The 23097-nt window shown below is 35.5% G+C and overlaps 1 protein-coding gene across 4 annotated transcripts in view; it reads left to right on the forward strand.

Moving 5' to 3' along the window:
* ARHGAP15 (Rho GTPase activating protein 15) overlaps positions 1 to 23097 on the forward strand; it is a 631777-nt gene that overhangs the window by 372221 nt on the left and 236459 nt on the right. For all 4 annotated transcript variants that reach the window (XM_079135673.1, XM_079135674.1, XM_079135675.1 and 1 more), the window contains one exon: positions 6912 to 7034. In XM_079135673.1, the coding sequence (XP_078991799.1) occupies positions 6912 to 7034 (123 nt within the window). The remainder of the gene's footprint in view (positions 1 to 6911; positions 7035 to 23097) is intronic.

Genomic DNA, 23097 nt, shown 5'->3' on the forward strand with positions numbered 1-23097 from the left:
AGGCATAAGAAGCCAAGATAATATATCTAATTCATAGAAAATGTCTTAATGATTTGAATCTTTACGTTTTACATTGTTACTGATTCTTTTGAGGAAGGAAATGTCGCTGTGTATCTTTACACACACATACACACACTGTAGATTGCTATTTAGGTATGTTTTCTTTTGTTTTTCTGAAAATGCAGTGGAAAGCTCTTTTTAAACCCTGGATCATAATATAAAACCAGATATATTACAGTGGAATAAAGGGTACATATTGTGATGATATGTTCAATATTAACAGTACAATATTGAATTCATCATCATTGTCATCATCAAAAGTATGCATTATGCAACTCAAAGCTAAGCTAACTCTTCTAATAAGTTGAACAAAATGCCCTGGCTTATAGTATAGGAACACATTGTCAACATAGACACACCTAAGGTGTATTAGCAGCAAAATAAAAATATTATAATTTTACATGAGAAAACAGTGAAAAGAATTTGCAACATAAACAGATGAATGAATTAGAAGTTGGAAGATGTGGATATATATTACTAGGATAAGCAAGCATGGAATTTCCATACCCTCGAATGATGGTTTGCAGTTTTTATTAACCCTGAAAGTGTAAAAATACAGTTAGATTTGAGATTTGACTATTTATACTAGATAATGTAATCTAAAGGTAAACATTTTCATTGTATTCATTCTCATTTTCCCATAAATGGATAATAGCATAAATATGGATCATTGAATATATAACATATGCATACCCTTCTGTTATGAATCTAATATTCTATTTTGTATTTCTATCATGTCTAAGTGGGAATTAAGTGGTTAAAACAAAGCATTGTTGTTAAACGCCCTGCATATTCTCTCTCTCTCTCCCTCTCTCCCTCCCTCCCACCCCTCAATTATTTCCAGATTTAATCATGATTTGTGTTTCAAGTAACTTACTTAAAATTTCAATAACTTAGTTTTATAAGCTGCAAGTTGGGGGGTGAAATTATGACTTCTGTTTATATCAAGCATATGAAATCAAGAGATTAAATGATCAACAGTACATTAAGCCCAAGCCTATCCTTTTGTCCCCTTTAAAACAGAGTTTATGCAGTTTTTCAGGCTCTGAAACTGCATGCTGGAGAAAGCAAAGTGGTAGTTATTACAGTTCCATGAATTAACCCAAGAGTGTATGTCCTTGAAAAAGTCAGGCAAGAGGCTGAAAAGAAATTTAATAAACTTTATTTTTCTTTGCAGTCAATTTTGGGTAAGGTGTTCTTATTTAAGTAATTTAGAAAGTGGTACAACAGGGTAATTCCAAACACAAGAGGGTTGCATCGGAAAATATGAGTAGAGACAACTCAGTACTTTGTTATGTAATCCTTGTGATGGTTTGAGAAGTGTTTTGGACTCTCTGGGGATAAAGAGCCTGACATAACCTTATTTTGTCATTTCTTTCTGGATCTCCTCCTCCAGACACCACAGTTTGGTAAGATGATTGCACTAAGCAACTGCCACTGGTTTCCCCCCAATGTCCTCCTGGAATTGGATCAAAGTTCTGGGGTCTCTGAGCTGCTAACAAAACTCTCTCCACACCTGATCTTGATTCCTACGGACAGCCTCACCAGGGAAGTGAGAGCAAGTAGCATAGGAGGCTGTTTGGGATGGCATTTCTGAAGGGGAATGACTTTACTTTCCTTTAGCAGCATTTCTGAAACGTTAGCTCTCCCAGAATTTCCAAATTGAAATAAAAAAAAAAAAAAAAGAAGAAGAAGAAGAAGAACAACATGTAATTGTAACATGGGAATACCGCAAGAACAGCAGTTTGGCAGAAAAGGGAATATTTCAAAATAAGGTCCCCAGCAAGAAAAGTTCTGGCAGATGCACAATTGTGGATCATGTTATCCAAACCATTGGATTCTGGAAGATTTGGGGGTTTTTCTCTCGTGGTTCCCATACTTTTAATAGAATGGTAGTACACGTACCTCGTTCAAGCAACTGTGCTGCTTCCTTTTCCATTCCTAACATGGGAAAATAAATATTCAAAGGCACCATTACAATATGCATTCTGACCTCCAGATGTGGTTTTATCACCCTAGTAACTGTGTCAGGTATAAAACTTGTGTTGGGCTGATGCCTATTCTCATATGTAATGCTATTAAATGAAGATCATCTTAGAAAGCCCACTATCCTAGCATCTTAGAAAGCCCAGGATCCTAACCCTTCTTAGTGAGAGCAGCTTTAGCACCAATTAAATCTCTCAACTGGTTAAGAATGATGCTTATAGTTAATGCTTTTGGCCTATGTGTGTTGAGACTAAAATTGCATATTATTATTAAAGATTTTTAGTCTTTGAAAAATATTCTATTTGGGTTTGAAAGAAAAGATCATCCCTGGATTGAAAAAAAAAAAAAAAAGAGGAAATCATAAAGGAAATGTAAGTAAACTCTAGCAAACTTGGAAAGCTAGTACAATTCAGGTTAACTCTTCCTCGAGGTGAAAGTAAGTACAATTAAGAGTGATTCCTCTGGTCTCCTATGTAAATCAGATTAAATGCTTTGGAATTTAAACACATTTCTCTTTCAGCTCTTTTCATTTTCAAATAAAAAGTTTAAGTGACAATGGAAAGAACTACTCATTGGCTTAACATAAATCTTTAAACTGCAGGAAGCTTCACCCTCAAAAAGTAGTTGAATCTCTGAGGAAAAAGAAAAGGCTGAATTCTATTTTTCATAAATGATGGATTATTGTACCACACTGTGTATTTTCCAGTAAAGTGTCCTTTTATTTGCACTATGTGATTACAAGTTTCTAAAAGTATGTGTGGGGTCACTTGGGTGCTGTGGGAAAATGGAAGGAACACTGTTCTGTTAAAATCGGTAGTGAAATCAGAAGCAAACTATGTCCTGATTATCATAGGCATGTGTTTAAATTTTGCTTTCCTTAATTGGTTATGTTGTATTTACTTAAAATGAACATTTTGGCAAGTTTTTCTCCCTTGACAACAGAAAAGTGTAAACTGTTTTATAAGTTTGGCTGTTAAAATCAGATTTGTAAACCACAATATTCGAAGATTTTTCTGCAGTTTTCAGGGACCCAGTGATGGACCTTGCTTTGTAACCATGCATTTCTTACATTTGTATTTTGTATTTATAGAACTTTGAAGTTTTTTGGTTAATAAAAACTATGCTATGTATTATAGCCACATATTGACTTTACCTTCTGTATAACTCTTCTTAGAACAAATGAGCAGAATGAATGATGGCAAAGTCCCGGCAATTTGACTTGTCATCTGAGGATGATTATTTATGGCATCAGGAAATGGAAATTGATGCTCTAGTCTGTCTCCAGGAAAGTCATCATTAGAGGAAACTTTGAAGAATTTGACTATGTTAAAAAGCTGTGCAATCATATCCAAGACTGTTAGTTTCTTAGGACATGTAAAAAGGAAACAAGTTAAAACATTTAAAAACATATTTCCATTTCCTTTGAAAAGTCAGTGCACCTTATAGACATTTCTCACATGTGGAGCCAGAAGGTGATATTAAAAACAATGTTTATATATATATATATATATATATATATATATATATATATATAAAATTAAGAATACTATCACCAGAATACCTAGGGAGTTCCAAAAAGATGTAACTCACTACATAATTATTTTCATAATCTAGCATTTGTGCTGTGTGTATGTGTGTGTGTTTTAATTTGCAGAGTATTTTCTCATCAGATCATTATTTTAGCTCCAAAATGACCCAGCATTTCTTGGCAGTCTGTCATGGGAAATGACGAGGTCTTGAGGTTAGACCAGAACTAGAAAATACTGGTAACCTGTAAAAACTTAGACTGATTGTTCCATACAATTCCAAAAATGGACTTGTGACCCAAAATACCCTGAGACACCTTTTCTGCAGGATGTTAAGTTTTCTTTTAGTCTTCATCACTAGAACCCAAGGTACTTTGACTACAGTCATCTGTTAAAGCAGTTCATACACCACTGGTAGTCATCACAATGGCTAGACCTAGAATGAGAGTTGACAGAGTATCATGTAAGCATAGTATGTTAATATGCTCAGAATAGTTCTTCCAATCATATAGTTTTAAGACAGTTAATTCCTGAATAGCCATGATCCTATAAAAGCAATTTTTGCTTGCTTGGGTTTTTTTTGTTTGTTTGTTTGTATGTTTGCTTATTTGTTTGTTTTTTGGTACTCAGAATGGAACGCAGGAGGCTTTACTACTGAGCTACATCCCCTTTTATTTTTATTTTGAAACAGGGGACAGGGTCTCATTAAGTTGCTTAGGGTCTCACTAATTTGCTGAGTTGCCAACTTAGGTTCTAAAGGCACTTGCAATTTTCTCCAATATGATTACTCCATCTCTAGGATCTATTAGTTTCTTATATTTTTATTATATAATTTATTATAATTACATAGACCACATGCATCCTATCCATAACAGTTAAACAAAGCACTGCCATGTACATAGTAGGTCAACTTGTATTCATTCATCTTCTATCATACAGCAGCACTGTCCATTAATATAACGCCAGCCATATATATAAAGTAAAATCTTCTAGTAGCCATATTTTAAAGAGTAAAGAGAAACATTTTAATAATATATTTTTTTAGCTGAAAATATCCAAATAATTATAATTTAAACACAAGGCACAAGATGCATTCCAAAGCTGGGCATACTGATACATGCCTGTAATCCCAGCAACTCTAGAAGCTGAGGCAAGAGGATTTAAGTTCAAGGCCAGCCTCAGCAATTTAGCAAGGACCTAAGAAACTTAATAAGACCCTGTCTCAAATTAAAACATAAAAAAGAACTGAGGATGTACTCAGTGGTAAAACACCCCTGGGTTCAGTCCCAGAACCAAAGAGAGAGAGAGAGAGAGAGAGAGAGAGAGAGAGAGAGATTCCAAGAGATGTATTCCAAATGCTCAAGAGCCCCAGTGACTAGTAACTACTATAGTGCATCTCCAGTGGTTGAAGTTGTCCTCTTAGAAAATGATAATATTTTAAAAACCCACTGAAAGAAATACATAAGACTGCTCATAGTCAAAGTGTACACAGCTGCTTCAGAGGATCTGATGGCTGCGGTTCTGTTTTATTACCTTGAGTGCTGAGTGCTGAGTACTACATAACCCATTCTTCAGACACAATAGTTGGAAAGTTCTGATCTACAGTATTGAATCCTAACATTTTTCTAGTCATATATACATTCACCTTTCTCACATGTAATAGGAAATGGAAAAGAGGGTACATTTGCTTATTACCTATTCACTTAATAAACAGTTTATGATAGATTGATGGTAGATTGGGTATGCATTATATGGTAATATGCACATGAAAATTATAGATATAGATTTTATTTTGCTTTTCAGACTTCCTTTGTATTTTCCCAGTGTGCTGATAGATAGTTTATCACCAATAAAAGAGAATTTAGTGGACCCTGTAACTTGTCCCATCAGTTTAAGGCAGTAATTCTCAGTGGAACAATTCCTCCCAGGGGACAGTTGGAAATGTCTAAAGACATTTTTGATCATCTCAACTTAGGACAGGGTGCAACTGGTATATTGTTGGATCAATCAGGAAGGCTGTTCAACATTCTACACAGTCTGCCTGAGACAGCATCCTTCCAAAAGTACTTCTTGGCCTAAAATATCAATAGTCAAGAAATTCTAGTTTAAGGTAATACAAAGTATGATGGTCCTTTTAAGTGGAAAGCGTTGCCTTGATTCAATGTAGCATAGCACCTGGTCCCGTGTCTTAACCAAAACTTGGAAGTTAATTTAACATTCGAACTCCACCCTTCTCCCAGTCAACATGCAAGTAAGGCTTCTCCTCCTTCTCCCCTTTGTATCTTTATACTTCATCTTAACTGCCCACCTTGATAACTCAAATTTGCAACTGCTTTGTGGTCCTAACTGGAGGAAAAAGGATGCAAAATATCGTTACTTGACCAATATTGGAAGGCTTCTCATACTCTGAGCCTGATTTTTTCAAGTAGAACTAGATTTTTTAAAAACAATAACTAATAAAGGGCTTCAAATCTTCAAATTTTGTGGAACAACTGGGTCAAGACATTAGAGACCCAGTTACATTCTATTTTGTCTTAGAGATACAACAAATTATAATCAGTAACTAATAATAAGACACTTTGAATGTGTATAGACTCTATGCTTAATGACAACACAGATCTTATGTGTTATATTCCTCATTTATTCCCACCCAGCATGGAAACTGATGATCATTATTAAGACATTCAGAAAGTATTTGTTAAGGAATGAATTTGACACTCACGTGACTTTGCAAATAAGGCTAAGAATAGGAAACTGAGGATAGGAAACTGATAAGACATCTAAATGTTTGAGGGAAATGTGCGTCCAATTTTCACCTAGATTTTGTGGTAACTGAAAAATCAGCTTCCAAAACATAGAAATCACTTTGTGTTAACATAAAAAAGAAGACTGACAAAATTATTTGGCAAACAGTGCCTTCAAAAATACCTACATTACCTAGAGATAGTATATCATCAGAATTAACTGTAATTAGAAATGTTAAAGCATTCCCTCCCACTTTAGATGATGGTTTTTACTCTGACCATAATTTTGTGTTTAGACCCAGAGAGGTAAAATTATTTAGATAAAAGTTATTATGCTAAATATAAAGGAATGAAAGTGAAAATGAGTTTTGTATGTATAGAGTTACTCACATTCTGATTGCACACTAATGCTGCAGTCATACGAATAATTTCATATGGTTGAATTTTACTCATATGCCCTATATACAGAGAAGGGCCTGAGCTATTAATTCAGGTAGTTGTTCTATAACTACTGTTTTCTATTCATATTTGCATAAAGTAATAATCATAAAGGAGAAATTTACTGAGAGCCTCTGACTTTGTTTTTAATCTCCAGTGTTCAGACTGCATCATAGTGCTTCTGATTCAAGCGACAAAAACCGAGTTAAAAGCCGATTAAAGAAGTTTATTACCCGAAGACCTTCCCTGAAAACTCTGCAAGCAAAAGGACTTATTAAAGGTACAGGAGTTTTATACTTGTATTGTTACTGTGAAAAGTGAATATGCTTCCGTGTCCACAGTCAATCTGCTCTAAAGGAACATTAGGATAATTTATTCTTCTTAGGTTGCTTATTAAATCTTCTGTTATATAACAGAGGAAAAATAATTGTCTAGAAAAGAAACTCTGAGAAAATAAAGTTGACATCATGGGATCTCTGAAAAAATTCCCTAGTTTTGAACTCAGCGGATGTGAACTCTACACCAGAAGCAGAATAGAGGTATCCTAGTAGGTGGCCTGGTAGAATGACTGCAAGGTCCCATGTACCTGGACAGTCCCAGTGTACCCCTGTTGTCCCTAGCATATTTAATAACAATAACTTCAGAAGTGTCCTGATTTGAACAATGTTATCCAATTACCTGAGCCATAGTCTGAAATAAGTTCTAGGAAGAAAGTTTAAGACAAACTAGTGTAATGAAAATGTGACTACAATCAGCTGAAGGATTGAGAGTTCAATCTAAACTGAAATGAGATAATTTTGCAGATATATCCAAAGTAGAGAAAACTATATGTGCCAATCATCCTATCCACCATTTAAAAAATGGTCCCTGGTATTAGACTAGTTGGAATTCAGACCTTGACAATAATTCTGTTCATGCATATTGACATTAAATGATTTATGAACTTCCTAAGCCTCAGCTTTTCCATCTGTTAAATGGAGCACTGAGAGCATTTGGCTGTCTACACATCAACTTCATAGAACAACATACTAGTATCTTCAATTTCACCTCAGACTTCATCCTATAGACTTTCATTTTCTTAGGAAGGATTCATTTGTAGGTTACCTGCCATCTTGAAACATATAAAACTAGATTAGCAGCACAAACAATCCCAATTTTACATAAATTCTAAACTTTTTATGACTATGGCAAAATGGAAGGGTTTTTAATTCAGTGATAGGGTCTAGCTACAGTCAAAATGCTAAAGGATTAATAATCCTTTACAGTTCTCTAGAATTGGTCTCAGAAAGCAGCAGAGGAACTGGATGCTTAATGCAGTCTTCATACTGATACAATGGAACTGCTGAATACACTCTAATGCATGCATTTCCTATCTCAGAGTTCCATTAAATTTTCACCATAGCTGACCAATGAGTCAGTATTCATTAGTAAGGCTATGGAAAATCTATGTGAAATTCCGATTTGATAAGCTTCCATTGTTGTCTTCGGTGGAATTTTTTTTCCAAATACAGATCAAGTTATGCAAATGTAGTCACTTCTTGGGCTTGTTTCAAATTTAACTATGAACTTTTCTCAAGGCTTTCACTGAGTTTTTTTTTTTTGTTTTTTTTGTTTTTTTTTCAATTGAGTAAAAGAAACTGGCCCAATGTTTTAAAGGATCTGGCCAAACTTAGTAATGTAGTCTTATTTTTTATTATTGTTTAAAGCAAAGATTTAGAAAAAAAACCAACAAAATCAGTAAAGAAAAGTCACATGAAATAAATTGATGATTAATGTTTAAATAGTTAAATTCCCCCAAGCAAAATGACTTAACAAAGTCATTTACATTACTGTAGGGGCAGCTGCTGTACTAATTTTCATTTCCACCAAGAATGTATAAGAGTTCCTTTTCCTTTAAAATTGATCTGCTGTGCATTTGACTAAAGAATCTGAATCATATTCTTTAAACTGCCTTATTTTTCAGATCTGGATAAAAGACCTCCATTGCCAAAGATAGGAAACTGTGCTTCCCAGTTTGGACCCTGCAATTATGCTTCCTACAGGGTCATAACCGTATTCTAATGCATTTCCTCTTTTTTATACAAGCAATCAGTATACAAATTAGTGGATTTCATTGTGACATTTCCATACATGTATATATCATGCACTGATATTGTCCACCCTCTGTCTCCATCCCCCTGACCCCTTCCTAGTCCTTGTAATATTTTCAGGTCTTTTTTTAATTTTTTTAGTTTCCATATATGAGAGAAAATATATAATACATGTCTTTCTATGTCTGACTAGCAAGATGACCTACAGTTCCATATATTTTCCTGAAAATGACAGGATTTCATTTTTCCTATGACTGAATAATACTCCATTGTGTATATATACAATTTTCTTTATCTGTGTATCTGCTGACTGATTCCATATCTTGGCTATTGAGAATAGTGCTGCAATAAATGTGGGTATGGTGGTGCTTCTTTTGTACACTAACTTCATTTTCTTTGAATAAATACACAGCAATGGAGTAGTTAGATCATATGGCAGTTCTATTTTTTGTTTCTTGAGGACCTCCATACGGTTTACCATAGTAGCTATACTAATTTACATGCTCACCAAGAGTGAGGGTTCCTTTTCCACCACATCTTTGCCACCTTGTGTTGCTGTTGTTTTTTTGATAAGTCATTCTAACCAGGGTGAGGTAGAATCTCAATGTAGTTTTCTTTTGCATTTCCCTAATGGCTAAAGATAGTGAGTATTTTTTCGTGTATTTTTTGGCAATTAGCACTTCTTCCAATAATTGTCTATTTAAGATCCAAGTGAGTCAACTATTGCAGGAGTCTCATGCCTGTGATCCCAATGACTTGGGAGGCTGAGGCAGAACTTCAAGTTCAAGGCCAGCCTCAGGTATTTAGCGAGGCCTGTGCAACTTAGCAAGACCCTGTCTCAAAATAAAAATTAAAAAGGACTGGAGATGTGACTCAGTGGTAAAGTGCCCCTCAGTGCAGTACCCAGTACCAGGAAAAAAACAAAAAGATCTAAATGTGTACTATTAGTAACAGGTTGAGAGAACTGAACTTTGGATTTAATAGGCTTCATTGAGCACCCAGGTGAGAGGCAGGAAGAGCTGTACTTAATAACACCCATCAGACTTATGTCCACAAAAAACATTATGTAAAATAATTGCCCTGATAGCACACATTTTAAATCAAGTCACAAACCCTTTCCTCGAAACGTGTTTTTTGAGCTTATGGAGACTTGGCCAATTTGTGATTGCAGTGGCCAGAATTTGGATCTGAACAGAATCTGTTCTTCAATGGTGCTGCATTTTCTAACTTCTTTGGTATGACTAATGAGAAGTATATACTGTAATGCCAAAAAAACAATGATGGAGGTGGTGGCAGGAACCCAGCAGATAGCTCTGAATAAACGGTCAATGGAAAGAAGTCTTTTTCTGTTATTGTTGGGGGAGTGGTGGTGGAAAAGCCATGTTTCTTCTACAAGGAAAGAGTGTGAAACCATTCCATAGTTCTTTATGCCTTATATAGAGCTTGCTCCACATTACATCATAAGTACTATCTAATGTACCAAAAGAAATGCATTACTAAGTCTAGCTTTGTCTGCAATAAATACCACCAGATTGGTGGATTAAATAATACAGAGGTTATTATTTGCCAGAAGTATAGAGGGAAAAAAAGATTAAAAAGATGTTAGGTAGCTCTACCTCCTGAAGTTGTATAGATGGTTTTGTGTTCCCTTATTTCTCTGCATTTCTAGTATACCATCTACTGATCCAAAATGGCTGCTTGAGGTCTACCCACCATCACCACTGTTATGGTTTGGATATAAAGTGTCCCCCAAAAGCTCATGTGTAAGAAAATGCAAGAAGGTTCAGAGGTGAAAAGATTAGATTATGATGGTCGTATTCCAATGGATTAACTGGGTGGTAACTGTAGATAGGTATAATGTGGCTGGAAGAGTTAGGTCACTCAGCGGTAGGGATCTTAATAGATCAAGTGGGCACAGCAATCATCATGCCACTGGAGTGACAGTCTCTGGGAAGCTCCCTGAGTGCATTTATGTTTGCCTTAAGAGGATGACATGTCTTAATATATGTATAACTTTATTACATTGATCATCTCCCTGGAAACACAACTTGAATAAGTTTAATATGGAAATCATAGGCAGGAAGATACACTTTAGGATGGTAGGTATGCTTGTGCACATCCTCTACTTGCTCTTGGAACAGAAGTAATAATTTGCTAGTGTTAGCCAAACTGACTTATGTAATCTTTTAAATAATAACATTGACATCCAAGAATAAGAAATGCTAAGAAATACAGTTTTTAGAAAAAGATAACTTTTTTAGCTATGAATAGTATTTCCTCGAATCAAAATAATAAGATTGTATATTTGGAAAGTAGTTTTATTCATCGCAATATAAGCAGAACTCATGGCACTAGTAGAAACTGAAATCAATGTTGTACTAGTTCAATGTTTTAATCAGTGTATTATAAAGTAGACACTCTACTTAAAGCTTCAAAAGTATATGGTGAAAAGCAATGTTTTCTAGCTTAGTCCCAGTTTTGCTCCTAGGAGCCACCACTTTGGTTTCTATTTATAGCTCCCCTAGAGGTTGACTCCATATCTGTAGTATTACTATTTAGGGTGCAGGCTGGTTTGTGTCTGTCAGTGTCTTTCTTTTCTTTAAGGCTATAATATCATAATTTATCAGTCTTAGGCATTACTTCATATTTCTGATGTAATATGCATGAACTGGACTCAATTCATGCCTCTTCTCTGTTCCTCCCCAAATATACAAGGTCAAAACAGCTGATCTTACTCTCTTCCCTCTGTCTTTTTCTAGTATACGTCTACATCATAAAAATTGATTCTACTTCATTTGTTTCTATAATTATAATTCTTTAGTAGGTTCTTTTTAAAAGTTAAAATTTTCTTAAAAATTGATAACGGTATATTCATGTAAAGTTGTTGACTGAAGTGCTGTTAGATTTCCTTCTCTGTTCTCACAATATCATAACCCTATGAATCCCAAAGGTAATTCCCTGATTATGGTGGAAAAGATTCTCCTTTCACATGTGAGAGTTGTAATTTACGGGTATATAACAGGGGATGATATTCCTGCTTTCTAGAGCTATTTTCTCCCTTTCAACTGTAATGCTCCACCATTCACTTAAAATCATATCATGTTTTAGCTTGGTTCATTTTTTGATTATGACATTCTTATACAAATTTCTTCCCCAACAGAGTTTATATTATTTTTTCATACTTTCTAGGCCTTTATGTCACCAAATGCTTTCATCCTCTCAGTCTAGTCTTCCATGCCTGCTTTTGCTTTTTTTCTTCCTTGAATATTTCCTTCTAACATTTTTAAGTCCTCTTACTTAAATTTGGATTGGTTACCTTCCAGGATCATGACCTGTGATTTCCTTTCATTGCTTTTCTGAGCTATATGTGCTCTCCTCTAAATCCCATAGCTTTTTTTCTTTCTCATGTTAATACCCTCTACTCTGTGACAGGCTCCTTTAATGCATTTAGAAAAACATGAGACCTCATAGGTCTGAAAATACCTTTAGTATGCCCACATATTTGATCAATAGTTTAGTTTCTGTTGCCTCTAGAATACAGACTTGTATGTTCCACTCATAATTCTTCCATTCTTTTACAGTAATGGTTACTTTGATTTTTTTTTCCTCCTAATATCATTGGCTATTTTGTCTTTGTTTTAAGATTTTGTAATCAAGATAATGTATATAGTTAACAAAAATTTTTAAATATATTCTTATTTCAACATAATTTCAAGAATGATGACTCTCTGATGGTATAGGTGGCACATACCTATGATTCCTCCTACTCAGGAGGCTGAGGCAGGAAGATCACAAGTTCAAGGACAGCTTCTGCAACTTAGTGAGGCCCTCTTTCAAAATAAGACATAAAATGAACTGAGGCAAAGGTCAGTGGTAGAGATCCCCTGAATTCAATTCTCAGTATTGAAAAAAAAAAAGTAGTATATCTTTTTCAGTTATGTAATTTTTTCCCAGTTTTATTCGTTTGTTATGTTGATATGTTCCTCTGACTTATTTTCTCTGCTTCCTCTTTTGAGGTATTTATTAAGTAAATATTAAATCATCAGAATCGATCATATTGTCATCAAAATGGATCGTTTCATTCCATCTTATTTTTTTTTATATTCTGAAAGAATTGTTTTATCTCTCAATCTTTACATTAATTTACTTACTTTATCAATCATATTTTCAATTTTCTAGGCTTCTTGCTTTTTCTCAGCTTGTTCTTTCTTGCATATCCCATTTTCTTACATACCAGAGGGCAAAACTTTTGTTGAACATTCTATTCCCATGCCTGCTAGTCATAGTGTTACTTGCGTGTGTGTGTGTGTATGTGTGTGTGCACAAACATACACACACACAAATATGTTCTTAAAACTTATCTGAGGATATAAATTGGAATTTCCTGTTGTTTTGCTCTTTTGATTTTTTGTTTTAAAATATTCTCATCTGTGCCTTGAATCATCAAATTCATCTACTGTAATTTATTTGTCTTATTCTACTTATAACAAACTAATGATTTTGTTCAAATATCTGATAAGCAAGGTTGCTCATTTTTATTAAACAATGATGCTCTACATAAATTGGGTGGAGCTCAAAATGCACAGATGGAGCTTGTCAATGAGATGGTTTTGCTTTAGGGTGATCTGTCAGTGGCTCCAACACCTGCCTCAAATGTTACGTATTTTCAAGGGACACAGAATACCCTTTAGACTCTTGATAAACTGGGGGATGAATAACTTTGATGATAGAAAAATGTCAACCTTATTTTATGATTAAGAAAATTGAGGAGAAAAAAAAATTAGTATATTTGGAAATGTAGCAATTTTAGAATCCAACCAAGGCAGGTTTGACACTGGATTCTTACAGTTACCAGCTACATAACTTAACATGTGGCTATTGGATTTCTCCCCTATGATATATACATAATTGAGTTTAGTTTAAATGATATATGAAAAGAACCTCACTCAGTGCCACGCTTATTTTTGCCATTCAACCACTATATTCTCCCTTTCTACATTCCTTAATTCTCCTTTCTGCTTTTCTTTATTTCATCTTTTCTTTCTTCTTTCCAAAATTTCTTTTCTTCCTTTCTTCCCCTTTTCTCCTTAGTGTCATGGAGGAAATTATAACCAAGATGGCACTAGGAAATCATTCTCCCAAATATTAGTTTAAAATTTGAGAGATCAATCCAGGCATGTGTCTAGGAAATGCAGCAGTAACTCACATACATCAAGTAAAGTGCATTAAGAAGTTGAGGTTGGGTTATATCTATCTTTTAGGAAATTTTTTTTGTGGTACTCTTTGTACATCAATGGACATGAGCTCATTACTCTCACTTACATAGTGTCATAGAGTTACTGGAATATTTAAGTAATTACCCAGACAGACATACAAATTATTTAAGGTTTTTGTCAAAAAATAAAAATAATATTTTTGAAAAATTATAGTATTTTTGTAAAATGTGTCAATTATATTGAGAAGTGAAGAAAGAATTTCCACTCACATTGCAGATACAAGTTATCAGGCCTAAATTTTCTGTAAAAGTCATATTTATGAATAGCAAAATTATTGAGGAAAGTATTTTTAAATAACTCATTAGAACTAATGTATGACAGTATAACCTTATTGTCACACTGTTAATTTAAGCAAAATATATATGCACAACAGTGCAATGTAGTTTTGAGTAAAGACATGCTCCAACTTTGTCTTTGGATCAGTGTTAGTCTGAGAATAACTTTATTTGAATTTATAAACTAGGGCATGGGTCTATCATTGCTGGGGTCTGAAATACTTCCACAATATACACTAATGTGCTTAAAAATATCTTGTAAATCTTCTTTTCTTTAAACTTCTTTATGGTTCATAAGTGAACTGTGATCCTTATGTGCGAGCTATGTCATGATTTAATATTAGCCAAAATTAATAGTCAACCTTAAGCTTCTTTATCGTGGCCTCAAAGCTTCCCAGTTCCTTTGCATTAGTAGTTCCCAGGCAGTTTCTGTTATTTAAGGGCTCCTGGAGCAAATGTGTTGGTAATAGAGTACTACATAGCCAGCTTTTGTTCAATAATAAAATACAGGTCACTGTGAGAGACAGAAAAAGGTTGGGGGAAAGTGCACCTGGGTAGCAGGTTAAGCCTGTGTCTTTTAAAAGCCTGTTATCCACGGAAGAAATGATCCAGGTCTTATGAGATATTAAAAGCAGATTAGCTTTGGAGCAATGAAAGAAAATGAGGTCCAGAAATGGGAGTGTATTAGGTTAGGGGTAAAAATGAGCCAGAATAACAAATTGATTTCCCTGTGGTTCAGGAAGTTATTTTCTTATGGAAGAGACCTTTCTATACAGACTTTAGTTGGAATATAAAATTGAGATGGTGACTTACGTATATAATAGACCTTCCTTATCTATTTGTTCAGCATCAGTGGATTTAAAGAATTGAAAATATTAGAAAAAAATTAACATTTTGTTTTTAGCTACATTATCTCTAAACCCCTACTAGCTCTTGCCCTGGTGGTAGGTGCTAGCTTTTTACAGTCTATGGACTATATATCTTTTAAAGATTGACCAGTCTTGGCATACCCTACATGATTATGTAAATTCTGGTGATAATTCCAAATGTTGTATTTGAAACTTCCAGTTTGAGAACTTTCAAATTGTCATAAAAGTAAAAGAAATAGACCATGTACATTAATAAGGAACAGTAACAGGTAGAGGCAGGCCTGCTTTCAACATGTGAATATAGACCATGTTTTAAACATATCCTATACACTAACTCTGATCATGTGTTTGCATGCACATGTGTGTGTGTGTGTGTGTGTGTGTGTGTGTGTGTGTGTGTGTGTTAGAAAAGGAGGAAAAAACCAACACCCTCCTCCTTTTCCATCTCCAGCATTGAACAAGTCATGGTGACTAATGCTCTCCAAAGCATGTATCCTCAATCAGTCACAAGTGACCACAAGTCAGGTTAATTGATACTTCCTTCTGGTGTCAGAAGGCTGCTACCCTCTGGAGAAGTGGTCCATGACCATTTTAATCCTCTAATCACATCCTAGCCTTTCCTCTGTGAAACCACTAAAGAGAAGAAAAAGATGCAAGGCCCTTGTCAGTACTCAAAAGAAGCCCCTCCCCTTTAAAGGTTAGCATTTATTATTGATGCCCTGCTGTTCTCCTGCAGGTGTTCTCATCCCGCATCCTGTATTCCTCCCTTGTGACTCTTAAAGTCAGCTTCACAGGCAATGGAAGCTACTTCAGCCTAGTTCTCCTTGACTTTTTGGAGGTCTCTGTAGATGCTGTGAACAGTATCCAAACTTGATGCAGATATTGACGTTTCCCTTATAGTTTTTATAATTTTATAGTTCACACAAAGTGCAAGCTGGTGATTTCATGTTATGGTGAAGCACATAATTCAGGAAGATTAGAACAGAACTTCATCCTGTCCTAGAGGTTGATAATTTGAACAAATGTGTTTATAAATGCTTCGTATACACTGAGACATTGATCTTTACATGGCATTTGAGACAGGAGGTCCCATGCCTTCCTCAGTCCTGGTGTGAGTGGGATTTAAGAACCCATCTTGTGTGTATGTTGAGTGTGTCTGTGGGGATGGAGCAAATCAGACTTCCTACAACCAGCTCTCCTCACCAGGACCACATTCCACAGATGTGTTAGACCAAACCAGCAAGGAAATATTAATGTCAACATTTCATTTTGACGTATCCTAAGATTCAGAGAATGCTCTTTTGTGTTTTTTAGTATCACTGACAGTTTGACCTACAAATCTTTTCCCCCCAAATTCATGTCTATCATAAATTAACAGTATTTCCAATTTCCAAGAATGAAAATAAAGAATGTGTATCATTTAATTGGGAGGCCTCAATTTTGTTCAATATAAAAATATCTCCCTTATGGCTTATTACCCTACCTGATTAGTGATATTAAAAAATCAACCAGTCCCAAGCTGTAGGTGGTGTGTGTGCCTGAGATTCCCACCACTTGGGAGGCTGAGGTCATAAGATTGCTTTAGTTCAGTTCTTAAGGCCAGTTCAAGGCCAGTCTGGGTAACATAGTGAGAACCCATCTCAAAACAACAATGATAGCAACCAAAAAATAATCCTGTTGAGTTTAATCATTAGTAAAACAGCTCCATTTTTCCTACATTTTCTGTTTTTTTCCTATGGGAGGGAGGCAGGAGTCTGTGTCAGAAATTTGGAGAATCACAATTTGTTGTCTCTCCACGTTAGTTAAATTGCAATATGGAGAGGTGTAACTAACAGCTTTTCTTTGAAACTGACTATGTTGCTCTAAGTGTATTTTATCAAAGCATTTTCTGGGGCAACAGATCTGAAAAACATAAACTTTATGTAACATTGCTCCTCCTTAGATATTTCCCTTTAATATGTCCTTTCTTTTTGAAGATAAAATAGAAGTACATGAAAGAGTCCTGGGAATAGGCATCTATGTCATAAACACCCCTCCTCCCCCACTCACCCAGGGTTCCCAGCCCCTGAAATTTGGAAATGATTTGATTGAAGTGATGACTACCTTGATCTTGTTCGAATACTCCTCCTTCTTCATTGTCTTCTCTCTATGGGAGGCAAAAGCCCTGTCACGGAGTCACTCCTGGGAGGGAAGGAGGTATTTCTAGCAACCATATTTTCCAAATGCAAAATTGAGATACATGGCCTGACAGTGACATAATATTTGAAGTAGGACTGTGCTCAAAGATCCAGAACATATGGTTGAAAGAGTTTTCTTATAAAAAAGCAACCACTTAAGACACTTTCTAGATTCTTAAATACTAATGGCACATTCCCCCATACTTTTTATTCTCATTAAAAAATATAACCCACAAATCAGAAAACTGACCAGTTTTCCCTCAAACGTGTTTCTCTGCCAGCTTGAGAACCACCCTGTTGACTAGAAAGTTAAATGCACAGCCATCAAGGAAGAAATGCAAACCAGACTGCCAAACATATTATGAATATATTGCTCTTCTTAAAAATGCTAGTTGGTTTTTCATACTGGAGTATTGACTAACTGTCTGTGTTTGATGTATGGTTTACCAGCCTGATGTCGACTTATGGTTAGAGCTTAACTTGTTAGTTCTGCTTTTGCAGCCAATTCAGAATAACTACAGATGCCTCGAGATATTAAAATTGACTGCTCAAATGGACTCAGTGTGGGAGTTTCATTGGTTTTAAATTGATAACAGCTGAAAGAGTGAATGATTAAAGTGTACATGGGCAGAGGACACAGCTCTTTCATAGGAACTCTTGTGAACAGACTCCGGTAGTGTGGGAATTTTTTCTTTCTTTTTCTGTTATAGTTATTGCTAAGCAATCTGGGGTTAAATTTTAAAACTGTACAAGAATATTCAAAAGCCGAAAGAAGAAATAATTCCTGAGAAACTGAGATAAATTCTGATGAGGTGGATTTCTAATCTGTGGGGAACATTTAAAGTTAAGTAGCATTCCATAAGGTGGTAATTGTGTCTATTTCCCAGGCATTTGAGTTAAATAAGCTGTATAGGAAGCATAAACTGTCATAATAGAAGGATTGAAGTGTTGTGTGTATCTCTTTCTTCAACTCATAAAAACCGAAGCTCCAAAGTGCCTTATCACAGACAAGTCAAACAAGGCCCCTTCTCTGCTTCCTTATTCTCCTGGGAACAGTTATTGTTGTTTTCATTACTTAAAAAGATGTTCTGAATACTTTCCTCTCACACAAGGAAAAAAAAAAAAAAACACACACAAAAGAAAAATAAGAAAACTTTTCTCCCCCTCCCCAAATCAGCTATTCTTTATATAAAACAGGCTTTGTGAAAATGTACTTTCACAATTTAATAGTAGCTTAGGGAAAAGGTCCAGTAAAGAAAAGAATTCAGAGAAATTTAAAGTTTATAAGAAAGAAATATCTTTTTATATTACATGCCTTCTTCAACTTGTGTTTTTCCAAGAGTTCAGTGCCCTTACTACACAACACTATGATCTAACTTTTCTCTATTTTTAAAAGTATCTTTAAATTGTACCTTTGATATCCCATTAAAAATATTAGAATCACTTTATAAAGCTAGCTGATGTAGAGCATTTATCTATAATAATTAAACTGGGATTTATTGCAGAAATACAAAGCCCAATATCATGTACCCATTTCCCATATTCATTTTTAAAAGGAAAATGGAAAAAAAATTGTTTCTGCTAGCATATCCCCAAATATGTTGCAAATATTGACCTCTTGTCAACAAACATTAGTGGAATAAGAGATTTTGACATATTTGACAATAACATCTGTGGATAATGGTATGTATTTTTAGATGTTAGGAAATCAAATTATAAATAATGCCTTGATGCAAAAACAAAATAAATTGTGAGTATTATTTCATGTTTACAAGTAGATTTGTTATGTATTTACTGGTTGAACTTTGCCCAGAAGTGTAACCTGTATACCTAGACTGAATCTTGAAACTGCCAACGTAGTACCTTCCTGAAATGCACATAATCATTGAACCAGGTTTTGTTTGTGGCTCTGCAGATGGCCTTCAAGAACCTACTGTAGGGTTGATGTTTCCAGAAGATGTAACTCCCTCAGAAATGGAGAGCGAAAGAGAAGTTCTCTTTCAACATGTTGTTGAGTCCTAACTTTTTAATGTTTTTTGTTTTGTTTTGTTTTTTTAATCCATATTCGGAGGGAAATTTTACAGGAGATGTCATCCAAGCTAAACACATGTGAGGACCATTAACTTAAATATATCACTTCTAACGTGTTTCTTTGAACTTAGATCTCAAATTCTTAGGAGTAAAAAATGGAGTTTGAAGAGGTCTGGCCCCAGTTAACCTTACCATGAAGGAATCTATCTGACAACTAGAGGCTAAAACATAAGAAAGCAGATGGTTTGAAAATAACACATTACGGATATCTTAAAAACTGGAAATTCCAAATCATCTAAATGTCAAAAAAGCCATCCCTCCCCTCGACTCACTCATCATTTGCACCACCTCATACAGGCATTCAGCAAGATATTATGTTTGTCTTTTGTGACTGTATGTTTCAAATATACTGGGCCCTTGAGCATGTTACAATTTCCCTGTTAAAAAATTTAATTAGCATAGAAGACCATTCAATATTATGTAAAGAATTTGACAGAGCATCATTGAATGTTTTTAGAAACAATTAACATGTCAAAAGAGGAAGTGAGAGCTTATTTTGGTTATAAATCTGTTCACATAATTATCAGTTGAAGAAGTCAGAAACATTTTAGAAAGAAAAGCAAGGTTAGACCCTCATTTCATCAAAAACAGAATCCCCAATGATGTCAGATACCTCAAATTCTCTAGCATAAGTTTTCTAGATTTATTTACATGCTTGTGTGCATTCCTATTTAATCAGAAAGATCATATATTTGTAGTATGAGTGAATAATCTTAAAGACAAATGACACTGGCTGGAAATACACTATTAAACATATAAGGAGAGACAGATCTCTATGTGAGGTTGTGCTCAACTCCAAATGATACTGTGGTGTGAAATTTCCCTAACAGGAATCTTCAGTGGGGAGCTGACTAGACTTGGGCACAGACCAGGGCTCCACAGAAGTAAATGTGCCTTTGGCTTCAGACAGGACTGAGGGGCAGAATGTAGAGTGAGAAAAGTAGGTGCTACAAACTTACCCGATCCAGGACAAAAAGATATTGCATTGGTGAACATTTGGGAACATGAGATGTGGTATCTGAGGAATTGTGGACTTGGCAGCTAATACTTTGGGGTAAAGTCTTAGTGGAAAACATTGTCCTATGACAGTCCAAAGCCGTCTGTTTGTTCCTACAGTCAGGAATTATAGTGTGAACCTTAGCAAAACCTAGAGGGAGCTTCTGTAGGTGTGTTCTTCCTGGCCTCCCACTGTGATTCCTGAGAAGCTGCAGCGAACACGTGCATGGAGCATCAGTTTCATGTGCTGACCTGGACCTTAGATGCTCATCAGAGATCTGCTGGGAGGAGCCTGTGCTAATCAATCAGGCATGCCATCTGGAGGCTGGGAACTATCCAGGCAAAGGGTCTGAACCTGCTGCCTTTATTGTGACCAGGATTGAGGCCCAGAGTCAAAGAACATCTGACAAAATACACAGCTCAGTCGAGAGAAAGTAAAACTCAAGCACAAAAATTATATGTCAATTTACAGGATGGTTAAATATATAAAGAGCACTTGAAATAAATACATGAAAAATTGTTTTCTTTATTGGGCTTACATAAATTTGATGGAGTAGGGACAAGGAGAAAATGAGCATCAGGAACAGAAAAAACTTTTCCTATGCTAATTGAAAGATATGTGTTTTCTTTTTATTTTGGAAAATGGTACATTGCAGACCATCAAGATCAGTAGATTTTTAGTAGATTTGAAAATACAACTTTGGCTCTGCTACCACTTGTTTTGCAAATTTGAGCAAGGTGATGAAATTTTCTCTTCATGCTTTCCAGACAGTACCTCTTAGTCATGTTGACATTATACAAAGAGTGATTAGTATAGCAAATAATAAGCCTGTAATCCCAGCAATTGAGGAGGCAGAGGCATGAAGATCACAAGTTTGAAGCCAGCCTCAGCAATTTAGTGAGGTACTATCTCAACATAAAAATTCTGGGAATCAAACTCAATGGTAAAGCACCCCTGGGTTCAATCCCCAGTATCAAAAACAAAACCAAACAAACAACACTGAGTATTAAATGTTATACTTTGTTCCTAATTCTACTCTAGTAAGAATATGCCATTCCTTCTCTTGATTGCAGAGAACATATCCTGAAAATTGCAAAACATATAAGTTATGGTGTAAGTTTGTGACTGTGTACCAGTGAAGTCCACATCCTGAACATTCCATACTTAGCACTCTGTTTACTGTGTTTTCAGGCTTACACAATGATTAGGATGAAGATACATACTTGCATTGTTTGTGCTTTAGTTTTGATTGTTATTCACATTACCTACTGACATATATTCTTTAAAACACTGAGTTATAAAAGGATACAAACTTACATAAAGAAGAGTCCCCACAAAATGGGTAAGGAAGATACATGTATAAAAATTATGGTATAATATATCAAATGTCAAATGCTTTAAGGAGCATTCAGGTCACAAATTTGGGAAAATTACAAGTGGAAAAGTAAAAGAAAGATTAATGTTTCCTTATTCTCTGGTCTTTAGACTGAGTCTTGAGTTAAAACATTTGGACTATGGAGAAATGGATAAGACATTTGAGGGGCACAGTTGTAGGAAAGCCTAGGAACAGTGGTTTGGATGAAATGTAAAGGGTTCAGTGATAAGAAGGGTATGTGGCAGATGCTTTGTATAATCCCAGGCTAAGGAATTTGTAGGAAAACTTTTATAAGGCAGTTTTGTTATTCACTACTTATTTTTATTTATTTGGCAAACATTTACTGATGACTTATACTGCAGTAACAATAGGCTGCATACTGGGACCATAAAGATGTACAAGTCTCATTTGTTTTCTTCAAAATCAGACACTTCAGTGTTACTCAGAAAAAAAGTTATGTCTCAGGAAAATCACATGCACGCTACTCAAACCTGACTCCACTAGAAGACCCATAGAAAAATATCTTGGAAGATTGGGTTATGGAACTGGTGCTTAAGACCAAATTTTACTTAATTTTTGAATAATTTCAATGTCGAAAGCCCCATCAGCTGAGGGTGTAAGTGAAGTAACGGTGACTTTGAGGCACAAATGTCACAACTATGGTTCCCTCTTGTGTAATCACCACTCACTCATTCTTCCTGTCTCTAAGGTCCCCCTGGCTATTTATGGGAATGGCTGTGATGTACAGCATATGATGAGAACCATCTTCCACCCTCTTGTGTTTTGTTTCTTCCTCCTTCATATCCCACTATCCACACGAAAGAAGGTGCCTCATGACAGACATGCAGTCAGCACCTTTGGAAAGTTGACTGTTTTCTCACCCAGGGACCATCTAGAGCTCCTAAGCCTACAGAACCTTCCAACTGCCAATAGGCAGTCCAGGCTCTCTAGTTCCTAGTGAGCCCCTAAGGATCACTGTGTTTCCAGAGGAAACAGGAAGACTGCTCTTTCCCCCATTCCACCTGTGTGTGTACAGCTTTAAAGGGCTTGAAACAACAACTCTTAGGCTTTGAATCTCACAAGGTGAGAAAATTCCTTCATTCCCTTACGTCTGAGGTTCTTTTCTCAACAGAAGTCAGCCCTACTCCCTGGGACTTTGCTAGGATTTATGTACCATATGCCATCTCTCAGAA

The sequence above is a fragment of the Sciurus vulgaris genome, assembly GCF_902686455.1.
Source record: "Sciurus vulgaris genome assembly, chromosome: 3".
Classification (NCBI taxonomy): domain Eukaryota; kingdom Metazoa; phylum Chordata; class Mammalia; order Rodentia; family Sciuridae; genus Sciurus; species Sciurus vulgaris.